The sequence below is a fragment of the Balaenoptera ricei genome, chromosome 20 (assembly GCF_028023285.1).
Source record: "Balaenoptera ricei isolate mBalRic1 chromosome 20, mBalRic1.hap2, whole genome shotgun sequence".
Classification (NCBI taxonomy): Eukaryota; Metazoa; Chordata; class Mammalia; order Artiodactyla; family Balaenopteridae; genus Balaenoptera; species Balaenoptera ricei.
The window spans coordinates 14,179,557-14,201,205 of NC_082658.1; the positions used below are offsets into that span (position 1 = coordinate 14,179,557).

The window sequence follows — 21,649 nt, forward strand, 5'->3', positions numbered from 1 at the left end:
ATGGTCCATGAACTGAGAATTATTACAATGTCTCTCTTTACCCTAATCTCTGTACAAGGTGGCACTGGGGCGGGGGTGGGGTGATCTTTAAAATGAATGCCGGGGACGGAGAGCATAATGTTAAAAACATGGTTATTGGAGGATGATAGCTGGGTTAAAATTAGAGCTGTATTAATTTTTAATCTCAAACAAGTTAGTAAGTTCTTTATGTCTCACTATCTCATTTATAAAAGTGTCCCTACCTTTCAGCATTGTTACGGTGAATAAACAAGATAATGTCAGCTGCTTCCCTGGGCACAGTGCCCAGTACGTGATAAGCACCCGGGCCACACAGTAGCTCTCATTTTATTTGTATTACGATATAAAATTCTTAGTTTCTTTGGGAAACACATACATGTGCTCAGATTTCTACTGTTGTTACCTGTGTACCAACTTGTAGTCATTATAAAATATGCATTTTTGGATTTTGTTCTGTCCTGAAGGTGGTGATGAAGCATAATGCTGTAATAGAACATTTAAAACAGAAAAAGACCATGACTCCAGCTGAAAGAGAAGAGAATCAAAGGTAGGGAGAAATGTTTATAACCCATTACACTGGGTCTCACTGTATAGCAGTCTCTTCTCTTTAACACACACACACACACACACACACAGGAGTTCTGAGTTTGTATTGTTTTTATCTTGATTGAAGTTTATTAAATGAGAACACTCAGTACTAATAGATGCTCATAACTGGTTCCAGTCACTCTGAAGCTTCCCAGTCACAGAAAGTTTGTACCAACTGTAAAGACATAGAAAAACTATGTCTTAAGCCTTTCAGAATGAAATGCCCAGCATTACATAGATTGTGTATTTCTCTCTAGAATGATTGTCTGTAACCAGGTGATGAAGTATATTTTGGATAAGATAGATAAAGAAGAAAAACAGGCAGCAAAAAAACGGAAGCGAGAGGAGAGCGTGGAACAGAAACGTAGCAAACAGAATGCCAGCAAGCTCTCTGCACTGCTGTTCAAGCACAAAGAGCAGCTCAAAGCCGAAATACTGAAAAAGAGAGCGCTGCTGGACAAAGATCTACAAATTGAAGTGCAGGTAAGAAGGCGTTTTCTATCCTCCTGTGTCCAGTGTTTGGCATCGAATTTTATTCTTCTTTTCCCCTTGAAATTTCGATTAAGCTTAAAATTTGAGCTTGTTTTCTAGATTTTACATTTTTGTCCCTAGAGTGAGAAGCAGTGGGACATAATGTCTTTTAAAACACGACAGAGATTTTTGTATCTACATGTATATTGTAATCTCTAAACTAGCCACTCGGAGAGGTTAGTCTTTTGATTAAAACATTCGAGGACCCTCTTGGCAATAGCCCTTATTGTCTGTGACGCAGTCTTGCCAAAAGTTATCAGGAGCCATGTTTCATGAGAAAGGTAGACAGAGAAACTGCAAAATAATGTTGAAAGAAAAATAAAGTGTGCTCATTAAATAAGACCAGATTTCTTCCTTGAGTTGTAAATGATCCTGCAGGCACGGCTAATCCTCTGCTTACTTAGGGAATTTGTTGAAAATTGAAAGAAGACATCTATTCATACATAATTAAACAGTTTTTTAAAAGAGAAGTGGGCTATATAAAGCATCCCTAGAAGTGCCTTGTACTTTTTAAGAAGGTGAGAGATGTTAAGAAAACACTGATCATCCTACTAACGAACACTGCACATAACTCTGAGACATTAGAGATCTTCCCACTGAAGTCAGAAACCAGACGGTAGTGCCCAGAATCAACATTATTGCTTAGCATCTCTAGAAATTCTAGCTAAGGTTAAGCCAAAGAAAGAAAGGAGATAAAATTTGTTATTATGTATGATATGATTATTATATCAAAACCCTAAAGAAAAATTATTAAGACCTAAGAGGGAGTTCAGTAAGGTAGTCACTGCTAGATAAATACTGAGACCACAACCATTGTCCCAGTAAACAAAAATAAGAGCCGGTAATCTTTGATCATCCTCCCTCCAAAGATGACCATTTTAAAATAATTTTAGGATATAGCTTATACATTTTTTTTTTTTTTTTTTTTTAGGAACTCCTTTATTTATTTATTTATTTATTTATTTTTGGCTGTGTTGGGTCTTTGTTTCTGTGCGAGGGCTTTCTCCAGTTGCGGCGAGCGGGGGCCACTCTTCATCGCGGTGCGCGGGCCTCTCACTGTCGCGGCCTCTCTTGTTGCGGAGCACAGGCTCCAGACGCGCAGGTTCAGTAGTTGTGGCTCACGGGCCCAGTTGCTCCGCGGCATGTGGGATCTTCCCAGACCAGGGCTCGAACCCGTGTCCCCTGCATTGGCAGGCAGATTCTCAACCACTGTGCCACCAGGGAAGCCCCATATTATTTTTAATAAATGTATTCATATATAAACACATTTTAAACAAAATCAGAATCACGCTGGAGACAACATACACTGAACATTTTCCTTTTTCTGCACTGTACGTACTATGCAGCCATTTAAAAATGTTAACAACTACCGCAAATAAATATTCTAGTATACAGTCGTGGTGTTGTCTCTGACAGTGTATTGCTTATCTAATGAGGAAGAAAAATTATACTTAAAGAAAACGTTCAGCACTATTTTAACTATAGAATTTATTGCTAAGATGATTTAGTTTGAGCAACAACATTCAAACGTATATGTACTAGCATATTTTAAAAATTATTTTTAATTATAAAGATTTTATTTTTTATTTTCAACATATGTGATTGGTCCTTTATATCTACCTGTTCTTATATCATTTATGCTTGCCTTTTTAAAAAATAGACTTCATTTTTAAGAGCAGTTTTAAATTTACATAAAAATTATGCAGAAAGCAGAGAGTTCTCACATACTACCCCCAACCCCAGTTTCTCCTATTATTAACATCTTGCATTAGGGTGGCATATTTGTACAATTCATAAGCCAGTATTGATACATTATTATTAACTAACTAAAGTCCATAGTTTACATTAAGTTTCACTCTTTGTGTTGTATAGTTCTGTGCATTTGACAAATGCGTGATGTCATATAATCACGTTACATAACAATACAGAATCATATTACAGTATCATACAGAATAGTTTCACTGTCCTAAAAATGTGTTGTCTTCTACCTTTTCCTCCCTCCTCCATCCCCCTCTGCTTGTCTTTTCAGTATTTCTTACTCATTTTTAATAGAACTTATGCCTTCATTTAACTCTTTGAATATCTCATACATATTATAAAGTTTTTTGTCAGATTGTTCTATAAAACATAAAAATTCACTTGGAGTAAATTCATATTTGGTTATTGATTTTTGTTGGTTGCTTTTTCTTTTCTTTTCTTTTTTTTACATTACATGTTTTTATTGTTTTTCATTTGATTTTGCATTTGGAATTTTAGGTGAGAGGAGTTTTGTTTTTGTTTCCTCCCTCGAGAAGCCTAGTGTAGCACAGCCAGCCTTTAACATCCAGCCAGGAGCCTGCACTTCCCAGTTCTGAATCTGGAGCCCAGGAGGCCTGCAGTTTTAGCCCTGGTCATGGTTTTGTGTTTCCGTTCCATAGAGACATTTATATCTTATTCAAGCATGGCTGTCTTTTCAGTTTTCTCTTTTTTATATCTTACTACCATGGGAATGTTCTTGAAGAGGTATGTCAAAGTATGTACCTGTCTTGACGATCTTGATTTTCCTAAAATCCATCTCTTTATGTTATAAACACATCATATTATTAGGAAGATGAAACTCAAGATTTACTTTCTTCCCTAGGAAAAAGTTCAGACTTCGTTTTTAAATAGAGAAGGACTGTAGAATTGTCACACAGCATATCTTCTCAGTTATAAGACTATTTAGACTCTAGATAGAGGAAAGAGGTTCATTAAACCAGGATCATTCTGGTTTATTTGTTAGAATTTTTTTGATGTTTAAAAACTTGGTCATAGCTCTGATTTAATTACACCAAGCTTGTTCATGAATGCCAATCACAGTGATTTTTCTCTAGGGAAATAAAAGTTCTTTTTTTTTTTTGATTTATTTATTATTTATTTTTGGCTGCATTGGGTCATCGTTGCTGCGCGCGGGCTTTCTCTGGTTGCAGCGAGCAGGGGCTACTCTTTGTTGCGGTGTGCAGGCTTCTCATTGCGGTGACTTCTCTTGTTGCGGAGCACGGGCTCTAAGCGCATGGGCTTCCGTAGTTGTGGCTCGCGGGCTCTAGAGCGCAGGCTCAGTAGTTGTGGCACACGGGCTTAGTTGCTCCGCGGCACATGGGATCTTCCTGGGTCAGGGCTCGAACCCATGTGCCCTGCATTGGCAGGCGGATTCTTAACCACTGCGCCACCAGGGAAGTCCAAGGGAAATAAAAGTTCTTTCATCATCATTTCTAAGAATAAGTTGTAGCACTAGGTAGCAGAGGTGTGTCTGTAAAATACCTCACATGGGAAAAAGTATTTTAATTTATGCAAAATTTGTACTGAGAAAATAGCTCTCCTTGCAGTCTTAAATTCTAGCCACAGGAGCACAGTAAATGAGGCACATCTGTCTTACTCTGCTCTGGGCTGGTCAGGCCACATCTGGAGTATCATGTCCAGTTCATGTCGAGACTCACTCTAAGGAGACACAAGGAGATTGGCCGGAAGAAAGCAGCCAGCGGGCGAGGACACTTGAAATCATGTCCTGAGTGATGACTGCAATGACCAGGGCAGGACCCTGGCATGCGGGAGGGGCCGTTCTTTCTACACACTTGCTCATCTTTCTGTCAGACCTCCTTTGAAGAGAACTAGCAGTTTTCTAGTTGTTGTGTAATCTTCATCTTCTGTTTCTAGTTGTTTTAATTGGGTTTAAGGTGTAGTAAGAACCCTCTTGTTTGGAGTTAGCAAGACTCCCTCACTTTAGAGTGAACTGTGGAGCTACTCAGACAAGGGAGGTGATGTAACGTCCTCTGGCCAGAACGTTACATAAGTCAGTTGATGGTCTTATATTCTTTGATTGACAACAGGAAGAGCTCAAGAGGGACCTGAAAATTAAGAAGGAAAAAGACATGGTGCAGGCCACAGCTATTGCTGCAACCTCCCCCGCCGCACCACCGGCACCTCCAGCCCCTCCGCCTTCCCCGCCACCTCCGCCCCCGCCGCAGCACTCGGGCCCCCTAGCCACGGCCACGGCCACGGCCACGCTGCCTGTGGCTTCCCAGAAGAGGAAGCGAGAAGAGGAAAGAGACTCAAGCTCCAAGTCGAAGAAGAAGAAAATGATCTCTACTACCTCAAAGGAAACGAAGAAGGACACAAAGCTTTACTGTATTTGTAAAACGCCTTACGATGAATCTAAGTGAGTAGATCTTTTTGAGCTCTAGTTTATTTTCTTAAAAGTTTAGCTCAGTTTCCAGTTTTGAAGAAAATGAGTATATCAGTAGCAATGTAAATAATAGTTAAAAATAAGGATAATAATATTTCATCTGTGGTTTTGCAGCTGATATTTTTAACCTTGACACTAGAATAAAAGTTTGGTTCTTTTTCCACGTGTTCATGATTCGTGTTTGTCCTTCATCATATTCTTTTCTGTCAGATAAGCTTTCTGTTGCTCCTTTGCTGTCTCCTCTTCTCTCTGGATCAACTCCAGATCAATTAGTAATGCCGTCTGGAGAAAGGTGTATTACTGTCACCGCCCAAAGTTGAGATCATCTGTTCTGGAATCTTCCCAACCCCACGATTACATCCAATCCTAAAGATGACCTACATACAAATGGTGCAAGGGGCTTTTGAGTTTGAGTGGTTTTGGATTTTTAGCATTTAATTTTAAGTAATTCTATGTTTTTTGTATTAGAATACTGTAACCTAATATTATTTTTGTCAAAGTTCCCACTTTCTTATTGGGGACAAAAGTCAGAAAAATACAAAAAGTGATTCTTTCACTCATTCCTCAAGTACTACACTCAAAAATTTGATAAGCATGGCAGCTGAAAGCTGCTTTTGACAGTTGTAACTTGTATTTGGTGATATATACACGATTTTAGAGACAGTAATCCATAAGCATGGTTACACTTTTTTTTTTCCTATCATTATTATCACTCAACTAGGTATTTAGCTTCCATTTTCAACATTCAAATGCAGGCCAACTTTTTAAAGCCAAAATTAACCACAGTGTTAATTTTATAGTACCCAAAAGTTTATTTGATTGTGCTAAAAAAGTATGATCATTTAGAATTAGGAATGCTTAATGTCTACTGTAAGTGGATGCCTAATCAATTTATAAAATAAAATTGTCTGTTTAATGATGTTTAAGTTGTAACATTGAAGCTGCTTTAGTGGTGCTATTTAAATTACAGTCTGTTTGCAAGTGCTAAATCAAAACTTTTTGTTGGTAGATTTAGCTGTGTGTTGAATCAAACACAGATCAGTGTAGGCATCTTCACTTTTCATTGTCTTACTTTATGAGAAATTAGACATGATATAAAAAGTAGAACCCTATTGATTGATTTTCCCCTTAGTCCAGTACAAGTCCAATACAATTTTTGTAAATTTACTTTCTTTACAAAAGATTTTCTTTCTTTACAAAAAGATCTGCTTATGGAATTTCCTTAAATAACAAGTCATTTTGGCCTATTTAAAATATTCAGATCATAGAAATTCATTTCACACACAACTTTTTTTTAACACCTAAATTGCATAAAATGCGGCACACGTGTACGTATGCTCATTCTATTGAGATTACCTCATTATTTTGGGGATATTTCATATTTTTTAGTTTTTCATTATTCACATTTCAGTATACCGGCTTCATTCATTCCCTATTCTAGTTGGGAAGAGTTAGTGGTTTTTAAGGAGTATTTTGTGATCTCTTGTTCCAAAGTAGGCTGCTTTGGGAATCTAGTGAGAGTGACTAAAACCTGAAATTCAGGTCCTGAGCTCACTTCCAGAACACACAGCCCACCACCTGGTGAAGGCAGCATACCAAAACGCCCTGAAGGCCTCCACGTGCGGCAGTGAAAATCATGCGGGAGTCATAATTCAAAAGAAAAAAGTTAGTGGCAATAGGATACACCACACAACCATTATTCCTTTGCGTTCAAAAGCAGGTTAGGTGGAAGGACTACTTTGATTCCTGTAGGCGAGTCTGCCAAGAAACACCTTGGTAGAACCAATGGTATCAGCAAGGCCAGTCTCGTGCCCTGCAATTCACGCTTATTCTTGCCATGACTTTGACAAGGCGTTCCTCCAGGGCATTCATCAACACTTTGATACACTGTGTGTTTGTCATAGAGATGCTTTTCACTTTACCATTTGGGATTTTACATGACAAAAGACTTGAGGATTAATTAACTGATTACTACCCACAGTTACACACTCATACGGCCCCATCTTGTAGACCCTCTTGCGGTTTTAGATTAACTGTCCTTACATCACTCTCCACACCGTGTGTCCCTGTTTTTGAATTGAAGTAGTTCCTCACCAGCTAATTAACCTGGCCACTCCACATCGTCACACACATTCTATTAACTGAAAAACTGGCCCATGTCATAGTCTGTTAAAATTAGATTAAGTTCCAATATTTACTTAGAAAACTTGGTAGAAACTGAATTACTACATGTACCTTTTTTAGTTTTCTTCTTCATACCATGTTTTGACCATTTATCTTCTACACCTGGCTGACCTCCTGCATGTTCCTTGTAGCATAACTTCTACTTGGTGTTTGCGCTTTGCTTTGTTTTCAAATTTAAATCGTGAGATACATTTTCAAACCTATCTAAGAAATAGCCCTGATTTTGAAATGGCTTCTGTGGCATAGGTTTGACAGATGTAAGTCTTTGATTCTTTGGCTTTGGTTTTTGTGCCTGTTACAGTTTTACACACATTCATTAAGAGGGAGACATTACCATCAGTGTGTTGTTTATTTTTTCAAATTCCAGTGTGTTTTTAAAGACCCACATTTCACTAAACAGTGTATTTGTTGAAATTGATGCGAGCGACTCTATGTCCCCACACTTGATATAGCATCAGATGCTGTAGTTTGTCAGGGTTAGAATGGTTGGATTCAGGATGTTTAGCTGACTCATTGCAGAAAGTTATCCTGTAAGAACGTGAATCAGGACAGGGAAGACAGACTTACGTACCATGCAGCTCAAAATGACAATTACATTGTCATTTTCATTGTGAATGCTTTTAGGTTCTATATTGGCTGTGATCTTTGTACTAACTGGTATCATGGAGAATGTGTTGGCATCACAGAAAAGGAGGCTAAGAAAATGGATGTGTACATCTGTAATGATTGTAAACGGGCACAAGAGGGCAACAGTGAGGAATTGTACTGTATCTGCAGAACACCTTATGATGAGTCACAGTGAGTTCTGATAAGAGCATCATATTTAATAATTTAGGAAGCCAAATTGCTCTGACTGGTTACTTATTTGTTTTAAAATAAAAAGCAAGGTATTTTTCTGCATATATTATACACTTACATTACAAATTCTTTTCCAATTTTTTTTCTCTTCTTCCCTCTTTACCTCCCCTTCAAAATTTATGTTGCTTCATAGTGAATGTTTGAGATGCATTGGGGAAAATGTGGTTTAATGGTAGACTTGATTCTTCAATATGTAACATAGAAATTAATGAGATTAAAATAGCCTGACTTGTTTGGACTTTATCAGTGTTTTGAAATGGTGCTTTATTGCAGGTTAGAAAAACACTAATTTGGGTACAAGCTCCGAGACTCTGTTAAACAGCTTTTAGGATTTTGAACTCCCAGTTGGGTGGCCAATATCAGCTTCCCATTTGATATGGTATTAGTTGAAAGATTTTTGTCTTTATTTTGTTTTGAGCTTTAAAGTCAATTAAATGTTTTACATTTTTCTTCATATTGGTTCTCCAATTTTGACAGTGTTCTTAAACCTTTAATGCTTATTCTTAACATCAGAAATACTAAAGTAACTCATTGGAATGTCAATCTTCAAAAGTATTAAAACAATTATAATACTAAAACTATTTTATATCCCAGGGTTAGAATATTTTCGATGCATGTTTTATTACTTTTTAAAGTAAATTATAAGTAATGTGATCCCATCTGTTTTGAACTCACATTTCCATTTCGGATCTTGCAGATTTTATATTGGCTGTGATCGGTGTCAGAATTGGTACCACGGGCGCTGCGTTGGCATCTTGCAAAGTGAGGCAGAACTCATTGACGAGTATGTCTGTCCACAGTGCCAGTCAACAGAGGATGCCATGACAGTGCTCACGCCGCTAACAGAGAAAGATTATGAGGGTTTGAAGAGGGTGCTGCGTTCTTTACAGGTGAGAAACCACTCTCTGCGCAGCATTTAAAGATGAAATCAACCAGCGTGACCTTGGAAACACGCCTGGGGTTTGACCTTTACAATCTTAGAGCACCTGACTATCTAGTGACTCCCAGCTGAAGTGCTCCACAGACTTCAGTCCTTCCCGTGCCGACGCCGTGAGGTTAACCAGAGCCACACACTAGCTCAGCTGTTGTTTAGCTAATGCTCATGTTTAAAGTGACTCATTATTTTTAACCTAAATTTTATTTTTAAAGAAAACTATCTTACCACCATTGATTGAAAAGCAATTTGATTAAATTCTAGTAAGATACAAATGCTTATCTAAGGCTCTGAGCCAAAGCCTTCCCTCCCTTATTAAAAATAAGAAGGAAGATGGGGGTGGCTTCTAAGATTAGCAAGTATTAGAGATGTATTCCAGACATAGGAGTGCTAGATTGACACTTCCTCCTGTTGTAATCATAATGAGAAGCGTTGAAAGAACTGAAACGAGAACAATAGTCTCGATATGTGGTTGAATGTTATTTAACATCACCATCACACCTCTGCCACGTCATTAGCCTGCAGAGGTAACCATTCCACACTTGGAACCCATCCCACTCCAGTTTAATAGGTGTGATTGCAGTGCCAACATCGCTCAGCTGGCAGGTCATCGTGAAGGGACCAGAGTACAGATTCCTTGACCCCTAAGCTAGTGCGCCACCATCCCCGCTGCAGGCTAAGGTCCCACACCTCTCTTTGAGAACCATTATCACAGAGCATGCTCGTCTGAGATAATTTGTGACCACAGCCAAAATCATCTAAGTATAAATAATTTCATCTCTCGAGTTTAAAACTGACTTTTCCAGTTTAAAGGTCGATGGATGCAAGAACTCAAATGGGGAACTTAAGTGAAATTATCATTTCCACCTGACAATAATGATGTCTTTTTTTTTTTTTTTTTTTTTCATTATAGGCCCATAAGATGGCCTGGCCTTTCCTTGAACCAGTGGATCCTAATGATGCACCAGATTATTACGGTGTTATTAAGGAACCTATGGGTAAGTGCTTGAGTTGAACATGGAGTTTTTTCAGAAGTCTCAGCAGCTACTTCATTTATCATCCAAAAAATTGATATATCATGAAGATATGCTGAGCAAGACTGCTGGGAGTCCAAACTGGTATATGGTCATTTGTAGGATAAACTGGGAGTACGTATTAAAGTTCAAGTATGTGTACCTTTGGACCCAGCAGTTTCACCTCTTAGGATTTACATGTGCACAGGTATGTTGTTCATCACAGCAGTGTTCATAATTGCAGAAATACTGAAAATGAAATAAATAGCTATCAGTAGAGGAGTAGCTAAATCAAAGGATGAGCAGAGTATTCTCTACTGTATAATGAATGAAATCAGTGAACGGATTGGGATCCTTATGAGCCTCTCATCTTTCCTGTCACCTCTTCTTCATCTTTTCCTAAAGGAGAGCAAAGGTAGAAATCCAAGAGAATATAGCCTCATTGCCCAGAAAATAAAAATGGTACTAAATAACAGCTACAAGTAACTGTACAGTAAGTCCCCTACATAACAAACCTTCAAGTTGCGAACTTTCAAAGATGCAAACGTGCATTCACATGTCCAGTCCTGTAAGTTAGTTCACGTGTCTGGTGTACATTGTCACATGTGTGCATCCTCTACAAGTGGTTGTGCTTTTGTGTACTTTACTGTGCAGTACTGTATAGAGTACAGTAGTACAGCATCTTTATTTCAAGCCCAGGATGTCTGGAAGCAAGCGTAAAAGCATCGGTGATGTAGCTGGTACTACTGTATACTTTTCAAGTATACAGTACTATACTGTACTGTAAGATTAAAAATGTTTTCTATGTATTATTTGTGTGAAAAGTATTACAAACCTATTATAATATAGTACTATATAGCTGATTGTGTTAGTTGGGTACCTAGGCTAACTTTGTCAGACTTACGAACGTGCTCTCGGAACAGAACTCATTCATATGTAGGGGATTTACTGTATTAGGATGAACAGCAGGGCTTCCCTGGCGGCGCAGTGGTTGAGAATCTGCCTGCCAATGCAGGGGACATGGGTTCGAGCCCTGGTCTGGGAAGATCCCACATGCCGCGGAGCAGCTGGGCCCGTGAGCCACAATTGCTGAGCCTGCGCGTCTGGAGCTTGTGCTCCGCAACAAGAGGGGCCGCGATAGTGAGAAGGCCCACGCACCGCGATGAAGAGTGGCCCCCACTTGCCGCAACTAGAGAAAGCCCTCGCACAGAAACAAAGACCCAACACAGCCATAAATAAATAAATAAATAAATAAAATAAAATAAAAAAAAAAAAGATGAACAGCTACCGGTGATTATATTAAAAATACTTTATCTATGAAAGAAGTTATAGAAATTAAAACATAGCTAAAAGCTTCCAAAACTGCCAAAAAATTAGCTCTAGCTGATGAAAATATTCCAGACGGCCAGCTAAGCATTTTTTAAATGGGTATGGTTTTATTGTGTATTTGAAAGTTGCTAGGAGAGCGGATCTTAAAAGTTCTCATCACCAAAAAAAAAAAAGTTTGTAACTATATGCGGTGATGGATGTTAAATAAAAGTATTGTGGTGATCATTTCTCAATATATACAAACATCAAATCATCGCATTGGGACTTCCCTGGTGGCGCAGTGGTTAAGAATCCGCCTGCCAATGCAGGGGACACGGGTTCGATCCCTGGTCCGGGAAGATCCCACATGCCACGGAGCAGCTAAGCCCATGTGCCACAACTATTGAGCCCGCGTGCTGCAACTACTGAAACCCGTGTGCCTAGAGCCCGTGCTCTGCAACAAGAGAAGCCACCGCAATGAGAAGCCACCGCACCGCAACAAAGAGTAGCCCCCACTCACTACAACTAGAGAAAGCCTGCGCAAAAACGAAGACCCAACGCAGCCAAAAATATATAAATTAAAACAAAAAATCATCGCATTGTATACATAAAGGTACCACAGTATTCTATGTCAATTATACCTCAGTTTAAAAATAAAAGGAGGGCTTCCCTGGTGGCACAGTGGTTGAGAATCTGCCTGCTAATGCAGGGCACACGGGTTCGAGCCCTGGTCTGGGAAGATCCCACATGCCACAGAGCAGCTGGGCCCGTGAGCCACAACTACTGAGCCTGCACGTCTGGAGCCTGTGCCCCGCAACGGGAGGGGCCGCGATAGTGAAAGGCCCGCGCACCGCAATGAAGAGCGGTCCCCGCACCGCGATGAAGAGTGGCCCCCGCTTGCCGCAACTAGAGAAGGCCCTCGCACGAACCGAAGACCCAACACAGCCAAAAATAAATAAATAAATAAAGTAGCTATAAAAAAATAAATAAATAAAATAAAATAAAAGGAAAGGAAAAAATTAAAGGAATTAAAGTTCAACCAGGTTTTTAAGAAATAAAAGAAAAGAAAAGACAGGGGTTGTATTGAAGGCAACTTCAAAGATGTGGAAACATGAAGAAGAGATAAATGAGGGCTTATCTTTGGGAAGAAAAACCATAAGTAAGTAGCCGTTACCTCTATCCTCATGTCTAAGATAGAAGAAATTAATCATTATACACATTTCAGATTTGAATAATCTCCTTTGAGAAAGTACCTGGGGTGTTTATTTAAATAAATAGATGTCTTTTGCTTCTAAAAATAACGTGATTATAGAAAATTTAGGAAATAAAAAAAGTAAGAAAAGATCAATGCACTTTTGATCTTTTTCTCACTGAATGCTACCACATTTTGGTGTGTTCGTGTGTGTGTGTATGTGTAAAAATTGAAAACATATATTTTTTTTTTTAAAAAGAAAAATATTGAGATCATATAGTAAATGTTTGTGTCTGGCAGTCATTTTCCTGTGTCATTAATCTTCAATAACATGATATTAATGGCTTTGTATAGTCTGTAAATTGAATATGCCTTAACTTATTTAGCCAAAATTCTTTTCTTGAAGAGCTAGAATGTTTTCCTGTCTTTTTCTTTTCTTTTTTTAATACCACCAAGATAAACAGCATTTTATGTGGGTATGTACATACAGATAATACAGGTCTCCCAAGCATATTGTTGAAAGAAATAGGAAAGTTACAGAGCAATCCCTAGGTTTTAAGCAGTAAACAGTTGTATGTTTTCTAAGGGTACGTACCTGTGTTTAGAGATGCATAGCAAATGTCTGGAAAGAGACAGACTAACGTGATTGATTGATTGATTGATTATAAATTTATTTATTTATTTATTTTACTTTTGGCTGCATTGGGTCTTCATTGCTGTGTGTGGGCTTTCTCTAGTTGCGGTGAACAGGGCTACTCTTTGTTGTGGTGTGCAGGCTTCTCATTGCGGTGGCGTCTCATTGCGGAGCACGGGCTTTAGGCGCATGGGCTTCAGTAGTTGTGGCATGGGGGCTCAGTAGTTGTGGCTCATGGGCTCTAGAGCACAGGCTCAGTAGTTGTGGCACACGGACGTAGTTGCTCAGTGGCATGTGGGGTCTTCCTGACCAGGGCTCGAACCCGTGTCCCCTGCACTGGCAGGCAGATTCTTAACCACTGCACCACCAGGGATGTCCCCCTACATCGTTTTTAATTGTATGACGTTATAGAATTTCTGTACCAAAGGGTATGTATACTTTTTAGGCTTTTGGTAAGTATTTTCAAATTGCACTTCAGCAGATTGAACCAGTTTCCACTGATAGCGTGTATCTGTACCCTTTTCTCTGCACACTTGAAAACCCTGAGCATTATCACTCTTTCGAGGAGAAAAATTTTTCTTTGAAAATATTTATTTCGAAAGAATATGTTTGATGTACAAATGCAGATGTTACAGAGATATAGGGAGTAAAATGTAAAATCTACCACCACTTTCATCCACCTTTAGAGGTAGCCTCTGTTAATAGGCTGATGTTATATAATTTTTAATTTCTGCTAATTTGGGCAAAGGAAGTGACTGTTTGGCTTTGCCTGTCTTCAGTAACTAGTGATGTGCTTATTACTGTTTGTACTTCTGCATGAGTTCCCTATTTATGTATTTTGCCATTTTGCTCTTGAGATATTCATACTGTTGTCAGTGTTACTTAAGGGTTATTTATAAACTAAGGATATTTTAATGTTTTATGGCAATTTTTTGGTCATGTGATAGTTTTTAACATTTTTTTAATTCAAATCTATTAATCATTATGAATTCTACCTTTAGAGTTGTATTTTTAGCCTTTTTCCCTACCCCAGATACATAAATACTTACCTGTATGTTCTCCTAGTACTTTTTTTTTTTTTTAAGGGATACTAATTAAGTTGAAATCATAAAATGTCCAAACACTACTCACATACTTTATTACAATTAGTCGGTCCGGAAGTGCCCAGAACTTAAGTCTGAATATGGTGATATTCTGGCGGGCTGTGTTAAGCTTTCTGCCTACCTGTACAGCTTATGTGACCTACACAGAATGGATGAGCCCAAGTCTTGTTTGGAATTTAATCAGGCTGGGTGCATTTTTGCAGTTGTTCTTGTTTACACGTTTTTCCCCTACCTGCGTAAACTGGAACTATCAAAGATGTGTTTGTATGTTAAAATATTATATGTATAACATAAAATTGCCATTTTAACTACTTTTATATGCATAATTCAGTGATTAACTACATTCATTTTTGTCCTTAAATTTTAATCCACCTCGGATTACTTTGGCATATAGTGTGAGATAGAATTTTTCTTCAAATATAGGTAGGCAGTTGCCTCAACCCAATTTATTAATGAATTCTTCCTGTCTGCTTATTTGAAATGACATCCTCAACATAGGTGAAATTCTTACGTTGAATACAGTTAGGTCTGTTCCTGTTTTGAATTCAGTTCCATTAATGTTTGTATCATGTTGTGCAATGCCACACTTTTTGTTATCACAGCTTTATAAATTTTTTTATATAAATTTATTTATTTATTTTTGGTTGCATTGGGTCTTCATTGCGGTGCGCGGGCTTCTTATTGCGGTGGCTTCTCTCGTTGCGGAGCGTGGACTCTAGGCATGCAGGCTCAGTAGTTGTGGCACATGGGCTTCGTTGCTCCGCAGCCTGTGGGATCTTCCCGGACCAGGGCTCGAACCCATGTCCCCTGCATTGGCAGGTGGATTCTTAACCACTGCGCCACCAGGGAAGTCCCTATAATTTTTTTTAATGTCTCATAGATTAAATTTTCTCCCTTTACTTTTATTTTTCAAATGTTTTTTAGATATTCTTACACTTTTATTTTTTGAATGTACTTTAAAATTATTTTCTCAAATTCTAAAATAATTATTGAGATTTAGTTAGGAATTGTGTTATCTATCAATCCTAGATTGATTTGAGATCACTGACCTTTTACTCTCCCAGGTTTTTATGTCATATTGTATATGGAATTTTCCTTCAAGCACAACTGTCTCCTGCGACCCACTGTTATTTTGGGTGGATTTAGCTCAGTATTCCAAAGCAGTTACCTGTGTACCACCCTAGTAATTTTTTTCATTTCTGCATACTATCTCTACTATTACATACTGCTATTTTTATTCATATCAGCTAATATTTTCCCCTTAAGTTTATTTTAAGTAGACACTTTATATCATTACCAACATAATCGGTAAGTCAGTATCACTTGTCACCAATAAAAGGTAACAATAAAAATTTAAAAGGAAACAAAATTATATTATTAAAGTCTAATACAAGGCTCACAAAACCACAGAGATTTTATTCTTAATTCTGGACTCCTCCTTCTCTTTGTACATGTAAGGTATTTAATCAATTGTTTGCATGTGAAAGTGTGTTATATACTTAGATATGTATTGTTCATGTTGGTGTAGTGTTTCCTTTGTTTCAAACCAATTGAATAAAGAGCTATTCTCTGTAGTTAATTGAAAGTAAAAGACCCTTCTTAACAGTAGCCAGGATTTATCTTGTAGACCCTGAATCAAAAACAAAATTGGAAAAGTGCTTCTATTTTCTTCAAGAATTGCTACGTAGTCTTCACTGGTAAACCAGCCTGGTTCCAGGACTGCTTGGGCAAGATGTTATGTATTCTTATTTGTCAGAACTGCAGGCAGTATTCACATTGGAACAACCTTAAAGCTTTGAAAATCTTTTACATTTTGTGTTTTTAAGACCTTGCCACCATGGAAGAAAGAGTACAAAGAAGATATTATGAAAAGCTGACGGAATTTGTAGCAGATATGACCAAAATTTTTGATAATTGTCGTTACTACAATCCAAGTGACTCCCCTTTTTACCAGTGTGCAGAAGTTCTTGAATCATTCTTTGTACAGAAATTGAAAGGATTCAAGGCTAGCAGGTAAGCAGATGTGTTCAGCGCTCTGAACTAATTCAGTTCCTAGCGAGAAATTGCTGGGTTTGTTTATGATCTGCTTAAAATTATAGTCACTTTTTAAAATTCAAAAAGCATTTATCAGATGCTTACAGAATGTAAGATGCTGTCTTAAATGCCATGGGGCACATACAAAGATAGTAGTAGTAAGAGTTCTTGCTCTCACTGAGTTTACGGAAGTATAAAAATGACTGTTCTGGGTCTTCCCTGGCGGTCCAGTGGTTAGGACTTGGTGCTTTCACTGCAGGGGGCCGGGGTTCTATCCCTGGTCGGGCAACTAAGATCCCGCAAGCCGCGCGGCCAAAAAAAATTTTTTTTATTTTTAAACTATGAAACTAATACTCAACATAGCATATATATAGTAGGTGAAATGCTCAAAGACTGGTAGAATTCAACAAAATAATGTTTTTAAAAAAAGACTGTTCTGTAGGGTAGAGTAAGGGGAAGACCACGAAGTGGGGATTTAAGCGCTTTCTCTTTCATTTGTGTTTGCTGTGTCTTTGAAATCATGAATTGTTTTGTTCTTCTGGATTTTTTCTGTGGGCAAAACTAGACTTTAATCCAAGTCCGCAGACCTTTTCTTTGAACCTCTAGTAACATAAAAACATTGAGCAGCTTTGCATGCTAGTCAGGTGCTGTGACCTTCGTGCCTTCTGTTTCTGACCTTCCGCACCTGCTCCTTCCCAAGCCCATGACTTTCTTCCTTTCAACGGAAGCCTGTTTCCCTTTTCTTTGAGAGCTGCCACCGCTCTGTAGCCCTGAGATTCATTGTTCACCATCCCCCATCCACCAGCCCGCAAGCTTGATCCTCCCTAGTCAGACTGGGTAGATCTTGGCTGGGCCGGGGTCTGGGCATCTGTATTCCCTAATGAACTCCCAAGGGACTCTGCATACCAAAGCATAAGAATCAGTGCTCTACCTAGTCATTTTTCTCTGAGGCAAATCTTCAGGGTATTTTGTTTCTCTCCTTCTCCTGTAACAAGGTAGATCAAGAACTGTACTTCAGAGTCAGTTTGCATAAACTAAAAGTGAAGGACAAGCACAACTGAAGTATCCAATCACCTTCTCAGCGAAGGAGTCAAAAACTATAGGCAAGGAGGGAAGGAAAGCAGGTGGGCGGGCCAGCTGTATAGCCCACCAACCAAGAGACTCCACAGAATCTCTGCAACTGTCCCATTTCTATCGTTGCCTATCTGTTAACCCGTCGGCTGTAAAACTTAAAAGGGAAGAGGACTTAACTTTAATATGACAGAGTCCCCAGGAAAATAATAATAAAGGAATAGAAAGGGATAAGCTCAGAGTGGTGAAAGGAATATGGTAGAAGTTAGTTAGCTGATGAGATTTCAGCAGATGGAAGGCGACCGGCCGACGAAGGCGGGCCAGCGCAGCCAGACTCCTCCTCGCGGGCTGGGCTCCTCAGTGGACGTGACAGCCTGCCGACCAGTAGGACCCCAGACGGCCTCCAACACGGAGACTCTGAAATAGACTCGAAGGCTCTAGAGAGTGGGAGGAGAGAGGGGTTAACTGAAGATCGGTATCTGGGCTAGTCACAGCCTCCTTTAACCCCAGTGTGCAGCCTGCGTAGGCAGCCCAAAGAACTGGAAGAACACAGGGTTCTTCTCCAAAGAAGGAGAATAAACCGTCTGCAGAGAACTAGACAGAAGAGAATGGGACCCAGAGGAAAATTCCCCTGATCTCTGAAGGATCGGCTCCCTCATTCTAACTCTGGGGCTCTCAACAGGATAATTTACTCACCCCGACCCCGTAAGGGATATTTAGCGATGCCTAGAGACATTGCCATTTGTCACACTTGGAGGTGGTTAGTGGTACTGGCATCTAATCAGTAGAGGCCAGAGATGCTGCTAAACATCCCACAGTGCGTAGGATAGCCCTCACAGCAAAGAATTGTCCAGCTCCAAAATGTCAGTTGTGTTGAGACTGAAAACTCTGATCTAAAGCAAAGCCTGCCAGTCAGTAAGCCACACACACATGCACAGGGTTCTCCAGGCACCCATCTAGGCTGTTAACTTGCTCTTCATAAGTGGGAACAGACAGGGACGGACGGATAGGTAAGGAAAGCCTGCAGTGTAAAGGAGAAAAAGGTCAAGGTGTAACCGAAAAATAGATTCCAGAGAGAACAAGAGAGAGCTTTAAAAAAACAAAACAAGCCTCTAAGTCATGTCCCGAGAGAAATTTTAGAAGATACTGCATCTGCAAAACAGTGAACAGGACATTAGAAATAAAGAACAATCTGAGAAAAAGAGAGTAACTGGAAATTTTTTTAAACTTACTGCACACATTGAAAGTTAAAATCAAGGACCTCTCAGTGTAAAGAGCAAAACGACAAGGGGATGAAAAACAGGAAAGAAGAAAATGTTACAAAGTATCTATATTCATTTCATGGAAATTCCCACGAGAAAGAACAGAGAAGACAGAGGAGAGGAAATTATCAAAAGACTACTCTAATATAAGAAAAATTTCCAAACCAGTGAGAGGCACACAACTTCAAATCCAAGCAAAACTGTTCATTCAGAAAATGGTTATTGAGCCCCGGCTGTGTGTCAGAATTGACTATAGCAGCAGAACAAACCAAGTTCCTGCTCTCCACGGAGCTCATGTTCCTGTGGGATAGGGAGATGGGGTGGAGTGGATAAACAAACGTGTAAGCCAGCTGGACAAGTGCGACAAGGTCCGCCGCACATACACATCACTGTAAAATCTCCAGAGGCTAAGGATGGAAGAAGCTCTTCTGAAAGCTTGTAAAGAGGATAAAACAACTTATAGATTAACAGGAATTAGACTGGTTATCAGACTTTTCTCTAGCAACGTGGAATGCTAGAGGATTATGGAAGAATAAATCCAAAAGTCTGAGGAAAAATGAAGTCTGTGTCTAGCCAGTCAAGCGTAGAGGCAGAATAAGTACATTTTCAAGTCATATAAGGATTCAGAAAGGGCTTCTTTTCCTTGCATACTTTCTTAGCAAGGTATTTTAAGATGTGCACTAGCAAAATAAAGAAGCAAATCAAGAAAACAAAAGACCTTGGATTTCAAGAAAGCAAAGAGAACGACTCTGACCCAGAGTGACATTTGTACAGCAGGCCCATGCAGCAGGCAGTTCAAATTGGAGCAGGAGAATGGAGCACTCCCAAGAGGGATGCGTCTGGAGGGAAAAAAATTGATTCATACATTAGATAACTTAAGAATGTAAGGGGGCAAATGAAAGTCAATTAGAAACTCCATGAAAGGCAAAAAGTTGTATAGGTTACTAAGAATGCCCTCCTAGCAAAAGAGTAGGTGCTACAGAGAAAAATATTTACATAGTCATGTAAACAGTACATTGATTTTCAACTTTTGGAATGTCTACAGACAAAGCATGGAAAGATTTAATTTTAAATTACAGAAAAATAAAACTTGTACTCAAGAAGGGAGGAGGGAAAATGGTTACATGAGCTCAGTTCTTGTTTGCCATAGCAGGATTTAAACAATATAAAGTTGATAAAATAAGAAATAGTAGTGTAAGAAATCTAACTACCTAAGAACTGAAAGTTCCAAGTCATTCATCCTAGAGAGCCTGGTTTTCAGGTTGAGTAAAGATAGGGCAGAGGACCACAACTTACTATAAGCCTTCCGTGCTTTTTTGCTTCTTGCTTTGTACCTCTTGTAGTTATTACTCCAATTAAATTTCTAAAACAGCTTTTTTCAGCTGAAAAGGCTTTATTTAGCCTTTGGTGGAAGTAGAAGCTGGAGGATTTGAATCCCACCCTGCTGCCAGGCTGGCAGGCAGGACGCAGAGGGTGGGTGGTGGCGGCAACTGCTGAGGTGGGCCTGCTGCAAAACCCAGGGACTGGGGGAAGGAGAGGAGGCCCAGAGGCTGGGTCTGCACGGTGAAGGGGCCACTCGGGAGAGCTTGCCATTTGGTGGTTTCATGTAGCTTTTTATTATATTGTGGTTTATGTAATTTTTCTTAAAGAACATGGGAGCCAACTGAGAAGTTTGCTCAAGTCTGCTTATGTAAATAAAATGATCTGTGAAGAGATGTTAGGGGATTTTTGTTGATTTCCAGATTTAGGGCAGAATGAAACATATATGTAGCCAGTCACTGAACTATTATTTTTTATGGATTTCCAGGGTTTCCTTTGCTGTATTTTCCCCATTTTTAATTTGTGATCTCCAGCATTATTTTCATAACTGTTCTTTGTTATAATTCATCATTTATATCATCCATGTTCTTTCTTTTCTTACAGATTGTGATATCTTTAGTCTGAATTTTTAACTGGAATCAGAACTGGATGTTGGGGTCACTCTTTTATTGTACCACTTGATTACCTAATTCAAAATTGCCCCCCAGAGTTCAGATGAGTTAATATAATTTTTTAATGTTTAAAAAAAGATGTATAGTAGTAAACAATTTATTCTAGCAGCCATGTTGAACAATGTATTTAAGAATTGTAAACTCCGAGAAGACTGTATTTATATACACTATTGCAATAGAACATACTTGTACAGTTGTACAGTTACTTGGTTTACTAACAAAAGTTGTTAATAAAACTGTGAAACTAGAAAGGACACTTTCTGAAATTTAATAGAAAAATGTGATTTTAATACTGTTATTTCTCTCCTTTTAATATTTTATTTTTTTTCCTTCACATTCCCCAACTCAATGTAAATAAACGTGCGTGTACACACACACACACACACACACACACACACACTTTTACCACAATGGTAATGCTTCTGTAAATGTCTCTATTTGTCCCTTTGGCTAAAAATGTATTGGACATATATATATGTATATATATTTATATTTCCTTTTTTTAATATTGGCTTTTTCCAGTGAATTATCATGTTTAGTGTACAATGAAAATTTTTAATTTTATAGGGTAAAAATTTCTTACTTGTTCTCATATATTTGCTTGCCAAGGGTGAATGAAAGAACATGGCTGCTTTCCCCAGACAGACTGACCTTGGCATCCACATAAAGCATCACTGTTTTCAAAAATGAAGGGTGCTTAATTGTTCCCTTTTTTCTGTATTCTGTA

General features: G+C 38.8%; 1 protein-coding gene across 13 annotated transcripts in view; it reads left to right on the top strand.

The window, feature by feature from the left end:
- The window catches only part of BPTF (bromodomain PHD finger transcription factor), a 141,484-nt gene that overhangs the window by 118,045 nt on the left and 1,790 nt on the right, over positions 1-21,649 (top strand). For 8 of the 13 annotated variants that reach the window (XM_059909118.1, XM_059909119.1, XM_059909129.1 and 5 more), the window contains 7 exons: positions 483-565; positions 864-1,089; positions 4,983-5,311; positions 8,147-8,320; positions 9,078-9,270; positions 10,228-10,312; positions 16,391-16,577. In XM_059909118.1, the coding sequence (XP_059765101.1) occupies positions 483-565; positions 864-1,089; positions 4,983-5,311; positions 8,147-8,320; positions 9,078-9,270; positions 10,228-10,312; positions 16,391-16,577 (1,277 nt within the window). Of the gene's footprint in view, positions 1-482; positions 566-863; positions 1,090-4,982; positions 5,312-8,146; positions 8,321-9,077; positions 9,271-10,227; positions 10,313-16,390; positions 16,578-20,854; positions 21,645-21,649 lie in introns of those variants that run through there. The other 5 variants (XM_059909122.1, XM_059909127.1, XM_059909131.1 and 2 more) reach the window with 2 other exon arrangements.